Raw genomic sequence first — 16,138 nt, 5'->3', positions numbered from 1 at the left:
AGGGCGAAGACAAACAAAACAAAAAGAAACACAAAGGAGCAAACAAAACAAACAAACAGAATATTTTAGTAAAAAAGAAAACTGGAGAAGCTGTGCGGAATGAGTCATGTAGTGGAGGGTAGGGAGGGAAAGGGAGCAGGGGTTAGCAGGTGAAGGCGAGTTTGAAGAGGTGGGTTTTGAGGGCTTGTTTGAATGATGATAGGGTGGGAGCCTGACGGATGTGGATGGGGAGGGCGTTCCAGAGGGAGGGTGCAGCAACTGAGAAGGCCCTGTCACCCCAGGTCTGGCGCTTGGTCCTGATGCATAGTTCAGCAGAAATTGGACAAGGTTATACCTTGCCACACCACAATGAGCAAAGTTATTCGAAAGCAGCTTTGTTGGGATCTGAGTGAACAGATGGGCCCTGTGGGATGCTTTGAAAGAGTCCATAGTGCTAGCTGCACAAATGGATTGAGATAGTAAATTATAGAGGCAGAGAAGAGTGAGGAGAGTTCCATCATACATGATAGAGAGCCAGGATTGGGGACAGACAGGAGGACAAAGTCAGAAGAGCAGAGGAGGTGGGTGAGGAGTGGGGAGATATTTGTACTTTATGTCAGCAGCCCAACGCTAAAGTCCCTCCTGTGCTGAAGTGGAGGTGATGTGGTGGGTGTGACGACCAAGTCAGTCAGACGAGTAGGAGCGAGGTAGGACAAACAAGAGGGCGTTACAACAGTCCGGTCGTGACGTGCCGAAGGACTGGATGAGTTCCTCGGCATCATTGATCGGCCAAAGGAACCCAAGGTCACACCGTTGTTCTCAACAAGCAGACAGAGGTCGTTTTGTGAATGACGTGGATCCTTTACAAGGCTTCCGTTTACTACGATTTGATCCACTACCGAGGAGGTGTCAAAGATGATGCAGATACTTAACATTTAATCCAGACAAAACGTAACAGTTAATATGACTTGACTAAGTGAAGTCAAGAATGAATGAGTCGCACAGCTTGTGAAATGTTTTCTTTCCACAAAAACAATAACTGGTAATGGATGAAATGTGTTTGGTTTTAGAGCAGGAATTAGCAGTGGAGTCGCATTTCGAGCACACAAAAAGGCATTTCATGTTAATTAATGTCTTAACTGTTATTTAGGTTTTTTCTTCCTCATAAACACAATTCCAGTCATTTTGGAGGACATAAGAAATTTGGGAATTTGTATTGCCGCAGGGATGGTGTAATTATTTAGGCCAACCCAAGAAGTTTGCATCACATTGGTTTCCTCAACAAAAAGGGATTTTTTTCATTGAATTTGAGATATTGCAGAAAATGATGATTTTATGATTTGATCGCCATAAGTAAAAAGCTAATGTCAGGCTATAAACGAACTACACCAAGGTCGCATGAGCGGTGAGTATACGCAACGAGGCGGAAAAGGCGGAATTGCCAGCATTTTTAAGACACTTATTAAGACACATATTTCAGGCATCTAACAGAAAACCCATTCCACAGACCCATTGATCAGAAGTGCAAAAATGCTAACTCTTTCAGGGTTTCAGGACTCATGCCTGCACCACTGTATTGTGATCTCCATCTTAGATTTCTAAAAACATTCCAAAGAACGTAATTTTAAAAAAGCTAGACAGCTTTGTGTGAGATTCCCCTATATAGGTGATCATATACGCCCCCTTGTGAAAACTGTTGTTGTCAAGCAGCTTTTTGAGGAAAAGCGTAACAATCATGACGACTTTAGAACTAGAAAACAATGCTCCGATTCGAGGACATACAAGTTTCAACTATAATACCAACAGGACGAGGTGTAGTGGCACGTGCTTTCTTATTGAGCTGCCTGAGTCCTGAGAGATGGGGAGCAGCGAAGTACATTTTCTGGAACGACACCAACAGCACTGATAAGGTCTTTTACTCATGACACAGATTGATGGGAGGCGAAGGAGTAGAGGAGTGATGGCAATAGTCAGGGGACGCATCAGTCACAGAGGGAGGATGCTGCCATCGCTAGTATCTTGAAAAAATACTAAATTGTTTTTTTGCATTGTCCCTGGAAATGTCACAGGAGCTCACAGCATCTGCCTGTTTGGTTTTTGTTTCAGATTAACACATTTTGTGTGTCCTGCCGACAAGTATTTTCTAATTCCTTATATACTGGCCCTATATCGATATAGCTATTAAAGCATTTGTGTTGTAAGTCCAAGACTTTGAAGGAATTCCTAAACTGATCATTACATCTCACAATATGCCAAACTAAAGTGTCTTTGAACTGCTATCTTTTGAAATGATGGAAACATCATTGGTGGTTTATAGTGTTCATTTCACATCAACAGTTTTGAGGATATCATTTTCTTTGTGTTTCTCTGTTTGGGCTTCTGCAGTGTGTGTACTCTTCTTTGTGCAGCTATGCAAGCTTCTGCTGCTCATGCTTACAACCCAATTCCTCTTTTAATTAATCCCAAACAATTACAATGAAACAAAACATCTCTTTTGTTTCAGTGGACCTTTTCCCCATTTCACTAGCTCCAGCTTCTCAAATGTCAGAATTTGGGGCTTTTTCTTGTTTTATCGAATTGGAAAATTACATTTTGGGGGGTTTTAGAAGGCAGTTTGAACTAAACAAGCAAATTGACGGTCTATAGGAAGTTTTGATGAACATTTTCAGTATTTTTGACAATTTTAAAGACAAAACAGATAATCAATTAATTTATAAGTAATTGAAAATTAAGTAATAATGCAAATAAGCATTGAATGCAGCCCTACAGTGGAGATTTTTCCTAGGACGAGTCGTCTAGAACAGCAAGTGTAAAGACTTTTATAAACTGGATCCTGAAGTAGTAGTAGTTGAACTGCAGTATCACACCAATCCACCATAAACAGCTACTATGAAACCCATTCACCTAACCTGACAAAATGCCGTGTAATACTCACCACTGAAAAATTCATGACCTTTATGATCCACACAGTAAGGGCCAGGTTAACTATCATGGTGACCAAGAGCAGCAGCAGAAAGAAGTAGAGGCATCTTTTTCTCCAGCCGTACAGACCCACTGGGTACACGCCGTCACAGCCTGGTCGCTGGAGATGCAGGGATTGGGACGCGAGGATAAACTGCTCCTGGGTAATCTGGAAAACAAACAAAGCCAGGAGCTTTTATGTTAGCTGCTGTCAAGAATATACTCACTCAACAAAAGGCAATCTCATATAGTTAGTGGTTATTACCTTGCAAGCACCACTAAAAATTACTCTGGGCTGAGGCATGGCTGGGTAATCTCACAATTATTTTTGAAAAGTGGTGCTACCGCATAAGGAACTTAAAGGGAGAGTAGGCATATATGCAAGCTGGGGTTAAATATCCATGCTTGGCAATTAAACGGAGTGATAAGGGGACATTTGGGAACTGATTCATGACATTTTCTAATGGCAATTAAACGGAGTGATAAGGGGACATTTGGGAACTGATTTATGACATTTTATAATAAGGGTTGCAGCTTCATTTTGGGAAAATTATTATTTTCCATTGTTTGCAACTTTTGTCATGACATACCTGGAAAACCGGCCCTACACACTTTTAGAAATTGAACCAGTAGCAGGGTATTTCATAAAACTCTGTGCCTAAAAGAAAGGGTAATTTGGGTGACTTCATTTTATTAAAAGAGATAATAATCAGAGAGTGCCCACTCTGAAAATAAACGGTAGTGCATTTATTTCTGCCAGAGAGGGGGAATCATCAGTCAAGATTAAAAGTCAGCAATCAGTTGTGGAAATAAATGGCCCAGAAGTGGAACATCTGTTTAAATTGCATATTTACAATTCTTTCTTAACTCAAAAAAGAAATCCGCAGGCAATTCTGGATAGTAATGAACTTATCAAAGCAACTGTAGTTTACAGTCCTGAAAAGCAAAGTCCTTGAAATTTCCATCAATTAAGCAAAGGACATCGCTAAAGTCTGAGTCTTCATGTATGAAATTTTACATTACGAGCAAATTACAGGCTGCTTTTCTGCCACTCAGTAGGAATGAAAACAGGAGGGGGATTATGAGAAAAGAGGGTCAATTTGGTGCCAGAAAAATGTTCTCCACTCTGTCTGAGTAACTAAGTGCCTGCCAGCCACTGAGAAGCTGCTACATGCGAGGTCTGATCTGAGATCAGAGAGGATGATGTCTGTCAAGTGCGGTCATCCAGGCGAGGGCGAGCAGTAGCTGCTCTCCAGCCGATCGTGACCGCGGGCTGACAGTGTGAAACTCCCCATCAGAGGAGGCGAGGCTGGTTGAGCTCTGAACCGTTCTGCTCAGCCGTTGTTGGGAGGAATTCATACGGAAGCTGCCTGCCGTCGCACCCTCGTTCACAGAGAGCAAAGCACTTTCTGGTACAAACCAAGTTATAAAATGCAGCAGAATGTTTTACTAGTCAAAGATTTTTGGAAAGTTCCTCCTACTTCCAAAGAGCAACTATTTATTCAACATAAGATAAGATAAAATAAAATAATCCTTTATTAGTCCCGCAGCGGGGAAATTTACATGTCCGTATAAAACACTTTAATTGTATGAAACACAAATCTAAGAGTGATACACCTGTGCACAGTTATCACCAGTCAGACCCCAGCACTGAATATATGTATAACTGAAGTCAGAATCCATGCACCACATGCTTTATTTCGCACTTGGCATGTCATTAGCATAGGGCACTGATGGCAGGTATCATTAGATCGTATGTGTCCCTAACAGCTCTCATTAACTGTGGCAGAACAAGCAAAGATTATTTAGCTCAGCAAGCTAAACACCCAGGTTACCTAGGTTTAAATGGAGACTGTACCCCGTGCTCCTGTTTACTTCACCAGTTCTGATATAACTGCACCTTACTTGATAATCGAAAGAGCAATGCTCCAGAAAGTGAATTTTAACAACCAGGACACAGAATCTCAGCTTCTGTGATGGAACTTTTTATTGCTTCAATAAAGCAATATCCCCCTACAAGGGTATGCAGTTAATGAATTTTGGAGATTTCAAATCCCCAGACATTGGATTTGTAAAAAACAGTGTAACAGTGAGCATCATGCTGCATGTGGTGTATCAGCTGGTTAACAGCTGGAGCCAGAAATAGGCATAAACCCTTCAGGCTGTCCAGATGACCTCATTGTTTAGTCCAACCAACAGTACAAAACTAAAAACAATTACTTTAATGTTAAGTGTAGCAAAAATATTTCTGGGAGAAGCTGAAACAACCCACTTTTAATATTTTTGTTTGAAAATGCCTTAAATGATCAGTCAATTATCACAATGGATGCCAATTAATGTTCTGTCGATTAACAAGTTGATTACACAACTAATCGTTGCAGCTCTACTTTACATGATATATCTAGAGCTGAAACAATTAGTCGTTAAAAAATGTTTTGACAATCATATCCAGCTTGTCCAATGTAGTGATTTGCTGCCATATATGAGAGAAACTGAAACTGAATATCTTTGGGTTTTGGATTGATGGTTGGACAAAACATGCTATTTGAATATATGACCTTGGATTTGGGGACATTGTAATGGCCATTTCTTACGATGTTCTGACATAATCAAACAATTATTCATTTTATCAAGAAAATAACTGGCAGATTCCTTAGAAAATGATTACTACATTCCTGGTGACGAGGCAACGTTTTAAGTAATAAAATGATAACCGCACTGTCTGCGCACTGAAGCCTATATTTCAAAATCTTTCCCACAATTGACACGGTTCCTTGGAAGGACATGAATGATTGGACAATCTCTAAACCAGAACAATAGTAACACAGGATAATGCACCTCAAACAAGGCATCCTCCACAGCCTTCACACTACCTAACAACTTAATCCACTCTTTAAGTGACCGCTTCCTTGGACGAACAATTATGGTCCGTTCCGCCAGCGGTGGCAGGTGTCTCACAAATGGATGTTGTGCCTTTGCAGCAAACACAAATGACCCATGTCGCTGGCCTAGAAATGTCAATGATTCCAATTTTACCAGTGATACAGCTGAGGGACAAAAGCATTTTGAGAAGCGCTTGCACAAAGGCTGAATATAAATTCTCAAAGCAGTGTCACAGCTAACTTTCTTCTTTTTTTTTTTACAACCACAACTTTACATTCAGTAAAACCAAACACTGAGTAAGTACAGATCATCATCGAGACACTTCTAAAGTCCTTACACTTAACTGGAATTTAAGTCAGTCAGAACATAAAAACACATTTAAATAACACAGACAAATAATAAAAACTAATATTTTAGCCTACAGCCATGCCCCTGCTGGACAGATTCAGTCTATTTTCAATCCACAGTTGCTAGGGGAAACATCCACACTTGTAATTTCTATGGCAACCCACTGTTCCTAACGCTAGTGGATCCTGTGATTTCTTTGCAAGACTTTTAATGCATATATTACCCCCTTGGAGTCATGCCTCCTAAAGCTTGGTTATTCACAGAGCAAATGGAGGAGTGCATAGCGGCTGGACATTTTGTCAATCTGTCATTTCAGCATGCCGGTCACAGCTGACTCTCGCAAACAAGCTGGACTGGACCTATCGAGATGTCCAACTGCAGCGGGTGTGAGAAACAACTTTGACTTTTCAGAAACAAAATATTGATTACAGAGCGAGCTGTGCAGACATGCCACACCATGTTGAATGAGTCCCATTTATAAGTTCATGTAAGCTTTAGTGGGTCTGACAATTAACACTTTATATGCGCAGGCATTGTTACGCTACTGAAAAATGTGTGTGTACTGGGTATGACCACTGCAAAACTGTATAATTAATCATTTTGCCCTTTTACCGTAGCAACTACAGAAGCAGTCCTGATAATAATTAGAAAGCTGGAGCAGTGGCCAGTTAAAAGATCAATGCAGGGATGGATGGACACTTAATAAATAAGTATAAATCTTTTACCAACCTTAATTTAATAAAAAAAACATTTTCAATAAACGGTCAGAATCCAGTATAGTTAAACTGAGGATAGGTTCAACAACTGATAACATCTCAATCCAGACATTCAACCAACTACTTAGCCCAAGCCCAATCCTGAATCCTGACACGGTCACATTGTTACCAACTTGGACAAACAAATCAGAAATGATCCATTACGCGGAAGGAAATAACACGCACTGATGTATTTAAAACATGTTAGGTACTATGATATTCATTTGAGGGGATATTGTACAACCCTTTGGTTCCCAACCAGGGTGATGGATGAACAACTGAACTGGTCACAACTCATGGAGCAAAGAAAACGTTGAGACGATCGCTCTGTTTCCTGCATCTGTGTTGCCTTCTACCAACTGCACATGCCCCATTGTGTGTCCTCATACATGTTGCTAATAATATTCAGAAGTGGTTTCATGAGATCAGATGGAGGTTAAAAAGTGTCTTGATAAACAAAATAATGATATCTTTTTTAAATGTTACCCTGCCTTTCTAGAGCCAAAAGAGCCACCAAGTACAATTAACAGCAATGTTTTACTCCTACATTTTAAGACATTACTGATGAATAGTGTGTTTTTAGTCAGTTGCTTTTCCTTTTTAAACCTAAATCTTGCTTAATACTTAGGGCATTCTGCTCCTTATTAAGTAAAACATGTTTATGGACTTGTTAAATTTTGTTTAAGACATGTGACTCAAAATTAAAGTGTTTTGCGCCCCAGTGGCTGAAAACAAACAACCATATGAATGTGCGCACAATTAGAAGTCTGGAACTAAGAATAATAAAACAATCAAACTTCGAATCATAAAATGGCTATTTTTTTTCTCTGCACTCAGGATACCAAGATGAGAATTTTTTTCCAGTCCAACAATTACTGAGTCTGCAGTCCTCCAGGGTTATGGACATAATAGACGTTTATCCAGCTCTAAATGATCAAAATGTGCTGTAGTATGCTCAAGACAAATGTCAGCAAATGATCGCAAACAGATGGGTCGGAAATCTACTCAAAGCTACGGATGGTTAACCACCTCAGCCCTGATGGTGTACCACCTAAGGGTGGGGGGTCCTCAGAGCTTTGACTACAGACGTTACAGCTGGATCCAGCCTAAGCAGGCAATTACCCAGCAGTCCCCTACCCACTGCCAGCACGCCTCATCTGCACCAATTAGCGTAGAGGGTGATATTCTACATGCTGTTTTGATCAAACAGTGACATGCCGCAAAGACAGCTAAATGCAGCCGAGAATCCGCCTTAATGAAAGAAAATGTGACGTTATTAATGCTTGATAGTGTTAATCAGCAATTCGGCTGGTGCTCTCACTCAGCGGTCCCACCGGGCTGCCTCAGCTGGAGGTAAGAAAACATTTGAGATGCTCTAATGACTGCAAAGCTGCTACTCATCTATCCTGCGTATGATCAGTGCCCAATCGCTGAGGCAGCAACAGGGAAAAGAGATGGACACAATAAAGCTACAAGACCGTCATACAGTACCAAAGCACCTACACAATCCAGTTCTGTGAGCTCTTTAGTTTGATGGAAAGCCCAATCAAAGAGACAGAGAGGCCTGAATGCACGACTGTAACTTGGAAAACCAATTACACTTCTCAAATGTGCAACTCAGAGCATTGACGTAACCATTTCACATTTTGTTGATGAGACAATCAAGCAAGTGAGTGAGGGTGCCGCTGTCGATAGTCGCTTCACTTCGATGTGAAATCCAATTTTTCACGGCTCCGTCTCCTCTGGTGGAGTTACAATAGCAGCGGAGCTCGTCGATGGCTTCATCTTCTGCGCCGTGGTTGCCCTTTGTGGACGGGGTGGAAGAACACTTCCCTTCAGCTGAAAAAGCAACAAAGGTAACCCAACAAGCGAGTACCAGACCGGCTGGGGGATCAAAGATCTCCGACATATCCGCTACAAGGAAAAGGTCGCAGCTGTTCAATCAGAACACACAGACAACAGGGCCGAACATCACAGACTGTTTGAAGGGAAGGTTTCAGAGATAATTTATTTTTGCCGTTACATGCAGCTCTTCTTTCGATGACACTCTCATGAAAAATATTTGTATTTGGCAACACGGATGTGTGCGAAAAACATCATTGACCCCTCTGACCTTTGCATCATTTATTAAAGTCGATAGCTGGGTTGTTAAGTCTCTACATTTTTTGCAGCTCTGTCAGTTCCTTCCTCTGTGTTGATTTTGGCTATGGGGGGGGGAGACAGCAAACTGCTGATGTAAACAGACAGACACTTCTCCCCGAGTACACTAGATTTCCTTGCTAATCCCTAGCAAATCCTTGGAGAGAGCAACAGGGCCATTATTATTTGGACAGCACCCCGTGGGCTTCATTTGCATTCATCAGTCGAAACGCGCAGTGGGAAGTGCCAAACAGAGCAGCGCATCATCAACAAAAAAATAATAACCACAATCTATACGAAAAGCCTCTGTTCTAATTACAGAAAATAGTGGATCCTTTAAAAAAAAAAAGAAAGATAAGAAAGCACAAACATGACAAATTAGCCGAGAGACAAACTTTATGACAAAGACTTGTCACTAAGTGGGAAGTGCAGAGTCAGTGTGAGCAGGAGTGATTTCTTGACTGATAAGCCTGACTTAAGCCCAGAGCTCTGCGTGTGTGTGTGTGTGTGTGTGTGTGTGTGTGTGTGTGTGTGTGTGTGTGTGTGTGTGTGTGTGTGTGTGTGTGTGTGTGCAGGGCCAATGGATGGACTTGAGTGAACAGCCAAAACAGTAGCTCTGCTGTGTGAGTTCCCGACACCGATGCTGCTTTCTTTTTTTTTTTTTTTTTTCTTTCTTTCTTTTTCTTCTTTGCACTGCAGCACGCAGACGAGATGCACATACTGTACCCAGAGGTTACTGCCTCCCTCTGCCAGAGTGGAATGAATGATAATGAGAACGCATGCAGGCAGAATATTCATAGGCTGTCACATTACAGTGATATTCTGGTGGAGGAGAATGCATAGAATGAATAGCAGGTGTATTGCAAGAGGGGGGGAAGATGTGTAAAGGACTCCGGGAAGGCTTCATTAAGGTGTGGGTGGTTTTTTTTTTTTTTTTTTTTGCAGGTGAGTGGTTTTTTAATCTCCATGATCCTGCCTGCAGAGAGATGAAACCACAGAGAGAGCAGACAGTTTACATTCATCTGTTATTAGCTGGCATTGCAATGGGATGATTAAAGCAGTGGGTGCACCTGTTGCAGAGATCACAAAACTTGAGTTTGGACTGCTGAATAAAAACAACAACGTTATGCAGGTAAATCATTCAGAAACAGAAAAAAAAAAAAGGACAGATTAATCAAACTAACCTTAATTTGCTGCATAATGTGATATCAATTTTTTTTTTTTTTTAAAACCATTATCAGCTTACCTTAAGTGTCTCTATGTCCAGAGTAGCAGACTGCTCCATGTTTCAGTCTCATTTGTCCCACTTACATATTTCCACAAAGTTGAAACAATCTACACCTCCAAGAAATCCAGCAGGCTAGATGCAATTCCTCTCTCCCATTCATAAAAGAAACACAGCTGTCCGACGTTTTAAACAAGTCCGACTTGTTTTACCTACACATTAACAGCACTTTATATTTATTTATACCGTTACTAGTGATTAAAACAAGCTACTTTAGTTAACACACGCAGGTAACGGGGAGCTTCCGTCCACTGCTCACTTTTCGTTTAAGGAGCCGAGGAGACGATTCGCTCTCCTTCAAAACTCAACAACTATCAAGTCGGACAGGATTAGGAGTGGCACTTCCGGTAATTCATTTCAAAATAAAGCAAACACGTGGATCTCTCATATAATTGTACATACAGTAACCAGTCAAAAGTTTGGACACACCTTCTCATTCAACTACTTTGAAGAATCTAAAATATAAAACATATTCTGGTTTGTTGAGCATTTGTTTGTTTACCACATCATTCCACATGTGTTTGGATGTCTTCAATATTAATCTACAATGTAGAAAAACAAAGAAAGAAAGAAAAACCATTGAATGAGAAGGTGTGTCCAAACTTTTGACTGGTACTGTACATATATATATATATATATACATACATGCATACCTATATATACATACATACATATATATACATATAAACATACATACATACATACATACATACATACATACATACATACATACATACATATATACACATATATACATATATATATATATATATATATATATATATATATATATACATACAGTACCAGTCAAAAGTTTGGACACACCTTCTCATTCAACTACTTTGAAGAATCTAAAATATAAAACATATTCTGGTTTGTTGAGCATTTGTTTGTTTACCACATAATTCCATATGTGTTCCTTCATAGTTTGGATGTCTTCAATATTAATCTACAATGTAGAAAAAAATAAAAATAAAAATAAAGAAAAACCATTGAATGAGAAGGTGTGTCCAAACTTTTGACTGGTACTGTATCTTGCATCTCATATCCACTGTTCATACTGTTTGTACTGTTTATACTCTCATACTGTTATTTTATTTTTTTTAATTATTATTTATCTGTTATTTATACTGTTATTTATCCAGCACATTGCACTGCACCTTTACTGCTTATTTTGCACTTCTGGTTTTGATGCTAAAACTGCATTTCGTTGTACTGGTACTTGTACTCTGTGCAATGACAATAAAGTTGAATCATCTAATCATCATTTAATGTTTTTGCAATGTTATTGTTATGTGCTAACCCACACAGGGGTTTACCATTTAGTCTGGTTTATTAGACCTCTGCTCAGGTTAAAGCAGGATGGAGCTACAACGTATAAGCAGTGAATTAAATATTCATTGTAAAAATACACAAAATACTCGCTTACATTGTACTAGTGAAAGTCAACAAAATTCCCCATGAGTAAAAGTACAACCTATTAGTGACAAAATGTACTCCTGCTGAATGGTTGCATCAGTGTTGTATTTTGATATCACTGAATCATCATAATTAATTGATTCGTATAAGAAGTATTTTAATTTGTGTTTGATTTTGAACATTTAGTTTACTGCTTCAAATCACTTCGAGTTAACCCTGATCAGATACAATTATATAATTTAAGAAAATAAAATAAAAACCTCAGAAATATGTTTCAATAGTGAAGGAGTACTGTGGGATTTTGTTTTTAATATACTACGGGGTAATTTAATTTGTAAGAATGTATCTAATTTACAAACGGATGTTTTTGCATGGAAAAACTGGTTACTTTCCACCACTGGTAACAAACCTTTTTCACATTCAGTTAAACAGAATGAATAAATACATTAAATCCAAAACAATAGCTAACTTGAAAAAGAGCACATAGTTATTGCTATATAATTTGTGGCAGGCCAATGTTATTTTTTTATTGTTGTCATACACAGCAAAGCATTTATTTTATTCTGAAAACAGGGCATCGCTCAATTTCCAATTTTTATTATAGTGAACTCTCGCTGACTTGACACTATTTAAATCTCATTTAGGTAAAAATGCATTGGTTAAAGATTTAAAATGAGATTATTTGGACAGAATTCAGCTGCAACAAATGTCACTGTCTATCAGAGAAACTTTTACCAGCTGACATTTATTAACTCGTTTGGAAGACATATGCGGATTCGTTTCACCATCATTAGACGAAAATAAACTTGTTGTTTTTTTACTTAAATTTCCACCAATGCTTATTAAATGTAATGCTTTTCTTCCAAAAGCTTATGAAGTCAAATGAACTCGTTTATTCTTCAGCTCTGTTCCCATTCATTGGCATTTGATGCAACCTGCAGGAGAAATGGTGACACTGCAATAAGAGTAAATTATATACCATACCAAAAAAAAACGTTATTAATTTATTTATTGAGATAATCCATGTTTGTCAGGTAAATATCTATTTTTTGTACTGTAGAAATAGCATAAATGGAAGAATATAGAGTGGAGAAAAAGGATCATTTTAGTAGTTTATGAATTAATGATAACATATACCCCCTTATAGCTAGATTAAATGTAATCTTTCGCTTATGAATATCAAGGATAAGAATATAAATCAGACAGTGTTGACAAGTTTTTTTGTTTGTTGCAGTACCCTTAAAAATACAGTAGAGGGCAGCAGAGTTGCAGGTTGGCTTTATTCAGACCAAAGTAATCAACCCTGAGCGCCAACTCTGAACTAGGATTAATAATCAAATATCGATACTTCTATTCATCATCGCAAGGATGTCAGACGCCAAGCAAATCATGGCACAGAAAAGGTAGAAAACTACATTTAATGGGCGTTAAATGTTTGTATTATGCCTAAATATTATTTTAGGTAATAAAAATGTTCTTTCATTTAATAATAATAATCCTCTTTGGCAACACAATTATATATTTATATGTCTTATAGACAGTAATTTAGGCTAATTATCGAGATATTAATTGTTGATACAGCAGCCTGGTGATAGTCAGATTGACAGGATTTGCATGATCAGCTATTGGGACTGTTTGCTCTGCCTGTGATGATGCAGATGTGATGGTTGCATCATTGATTTTGATATTTCCCATTATGTCTGTGTGTTTCTCTCAGTGCCAAAATTGCAGCTGGAGCTGTTGTGTGTGTTGAAAGCGAAATAAGAGGAGACGTTACCATCGGTGAGAGTTTGCTTTTAATCTCACCACAAGTGCCATTTTTCTCATTGTTTATCCAGCAAGATGTATGCTCCAATAAAACAACATTTTTTTTTTTTTATTATTTGTTTTATTTTACAGGTGCTAGAACAGTTGTCCACCCAAAAGCACGGATCATAGCAGAGGCAGGGCCTATTGTCATTGGAGAGGGTAATCTGATAGAGGAGCAGGCACTTATTATTAACAGGTACATTGTGTATTAAAACATACCTGTTTAATCATCACAGTTTGGATTTATCTTGTTTTATTTAATCTGTGTTTTGTCTATAGTTACCCAGAGAATATCATGCCGGACACAGAGGGAGAGGAACCAAAAACCATGACAATTGGGACCAATAATGTGTTTGAAGTTGGATGTGGTATTCTTTGCATTGTAGATTACAATATATGGGCATTTGATTGCAATAGAGTCAGACTGACAAATTGGCAGATATTAGTGTATTGCATATGTAAGTCTATTTCAGTTTATTGGGAAGTAACAAGAATTTATCTGCAGAAATACCAACAATCAATTTAAGGTAAATTACAAACTGTTATGCCAATATATAGATTGTCCACCAGAGAGCACTGTCTAGTTTATTTCAGCTGTGAAATGTCCCACACAGTAAAAGTCACTCTGAGCACTATTTCAGATATCTACTGCAATGGACAACAAGGAATATACTGTGAGGTTGTAGATAAACTTTAAAAAAAACCAAAAAACATTCAATACTATTGATAATGTCTTATTAATGAAGAAACTGGAAAGATATGTTGTTAGAGGGATAGCATACTTATGGCTAAGACTTAACCTTGATGATAGATATCACTATGTACAAGTAAATGATGTTGAATCTGATCCGTTGAATCTTGTGTACCACGAGGCTGGGTAGTTACAATAAGCTTTAGCCGCAGTCTGCGCCTTATTGTTCAATATTTTTTTGTTTTCCCTTTAATTAAATGCCTTATTGTTATTCATTTATTTTTATGTGCATCAATTTTTAATTGTTAATTTGGGCCAAATACATTTATATTCCTATAACTGTTACTAGTTTAAATGACACGCTACATTAATATGTGTTTATTGAAAAAAATAGATAACATCCACTGTAGTAGTTGGGCTATAGTGTACTGGTAACTGCTTTAAAATACTAATTCATTGGTTTAAATCCTTAATGATTCTTCCACAGTCTCACAAGCTTTGAAAATTGGGGACAACAATGTGATTGAGTCTAAAGGTAAGTACTGCTATCACTAACTATATTCCTATCAAGAGAAAAATGAATACAGTCTACCATCAAGGTATATGTAATTCAATATCTCTGTATCAATATATTTATATTCATTATGATTTACTAGGTTTTCTTGAAGATTATTTGAGAAAAAATTGATTGATAAAATAACCAGACAAGAATGTTTAAATCATATGTTTAAACAGTTGTAACATTGCACACAATGATCTAAATGACCCAGAGATATATTAATATCTCTGCTGATATTAAATCCCAGCTGATCTTGGGAGAAACGTGATCCTGACCAGCGGATGCATAATTGGTGCGTGCTGCCAGGTCAACTCGTGTGAGGTCGTGCCGGAGAACACGGTTGTGTACGGTTCAAGCTGCATCCGCCGTGTGCAGAGCGAAAAGCCACAGGTCAGCCTCCGTCAGTGCTTGCTTATGCCTGCGAGTCACAAAGTTTCTTTGGCTTATGAGCAGATTCGTATAACCAGGGATGTCTTTTTTTAATCTTGCAGTCTCAGACTCTGCAGCTCGACTTCCTCATGAAGATTCTGCCCAACTATCACCACCTGAAGAAGACGGTCAAAGGAAACAGCACACCTGTGAGAAACTAAGATGAAGCTGGATCCAGAGGGATTGTAGCCTACTTCCTGAAACCCAAAGCTTCTGACACCACACTCACTGACTCAATTCCCTCAACTTGCACGTGTCTTTCACTTAAGTGTTGTTCCTTAATGTCTAGTAGAATACCTCTGCCACTGAAAATGACCATCACCCTTTCTACATTTCTTCCTGCATATGAGGAATGCCATCATTCTTCAACTCGTGACAATATCTGGTTTTGTACTCGGTTTACAGATCAATATTAAGACTATTTATGATATATTTAAAATTGTAAATCTCCTGTGCCATTTTTATGTTAATCAATTCTACTCGTATATATTTATAATTGTTCCAATGAAGAAACAACAATATTGCAATAAATTCAGATAAAGATTGCATTTAAGCTTGTATTCTTCCAAGTGTTGGTTTTATTTTTTCTACATTTTTTTTTACCACAAGGAGGGACTATTGAGCAACTTTTTGTTTGCCCCGATGTATTGGCTGCTCTGAAGGCTTTGTTTCAGCAGTTGATACATTTCCATTACTTTGTATATAAATATATTATAATTATTATATATAATAAAGTCTTCTGTGCTTAAAAAAGTCATAAATTCTAGTTCATGGCTACAAATAGTCATGACAAATAACGTGCATTGGTGATTTTAAGATTATTTACCATTTAAAAATTGCAATCAGCAAAAATGATGCATCAAAAGATGACTCGGGGTGTG

At 38.3% G+C, this 16,138-nt stretch overlaps 2 protein-coding genes across 2 annotated transcripts in view; one reads left to right on the top strand and one right to left on the bottom strand.

Moving 5' to 3' along the window:
• LOC129093462 (zeta-sarcoglycan-like) overlaps positions 1 to 10,543 on the bottom strand; it is a 31,459-nt gene extending 20,916 nt beyond the window's left edge. Inside the window, exons 1-2 of the mRNA XM_054601490.1 lie at positions 10,312 to 10,543; positions 2,915 to 3,109 (exon numbers count right to left, since the gene is read on the bottom strand). Of these exons, the coding sequence (XP_054457465.1) occupies positions 2,915 to 3,109; positions 10,312 to 10,350 (234 nt within the window). The 5' untranslated portion in view covers positions 10,351 to 10,543. The remainder of the gene's footprint in view (positions 1 to 2,914; positions 3,110 to 10,311) is intronic.
• Positions 10,544 to 13,050: 2,507 nt separating this feature from the next.
• Positions 13,051 to 15,804, top strand: dctn6 (dynactin subunit 6). The gene is made up of 7 exons (XM_054601673.1): positions 13,051 to 13,172; positions 13,487 to 13,551; positions 13,669 to 13,774; positions 13,858 to 13,946; positions 14,757 to 14,804; positions 15,076 to 15,218; positions 15,320 to 15,804. The coding sequence occupies exons 1-7, from the start codon at positions 13,138 to 13,140 to the stop codon at positions 15,416 to 15,418; spliced, it is 585 nt and encodes a 194-aa protein (XP_054457648.1). The 5' UTR covers positions 13,051 to 13,137; the 3' UTR covers positions 15,419 to 15,804.
• The last annotated feature ends 334 nt before the right edge of the window (positions 15,805 to 16,138 follow it).

Source organism: Anoplopoma fimbria, chromosome 7 (assembly GCF_027596085.1).
Source record: "Anoplopoma fimbria isolate UVic2021 breed Golden Eagle Sablefish chromosome 7, Afim_UVic_2022, whole genome shotgun sequence".
NCBI lineage: Eukaryota > Metazoa > Chordata > Actinopteri > Perciformes > Anoplopomatidae > Anoplopoma > Anoplopoma fimbria.
Note: the sequence above shows the minus strand (reverse complement) of the source record. Positions and strands in the feature narration are given on the sequence as shown.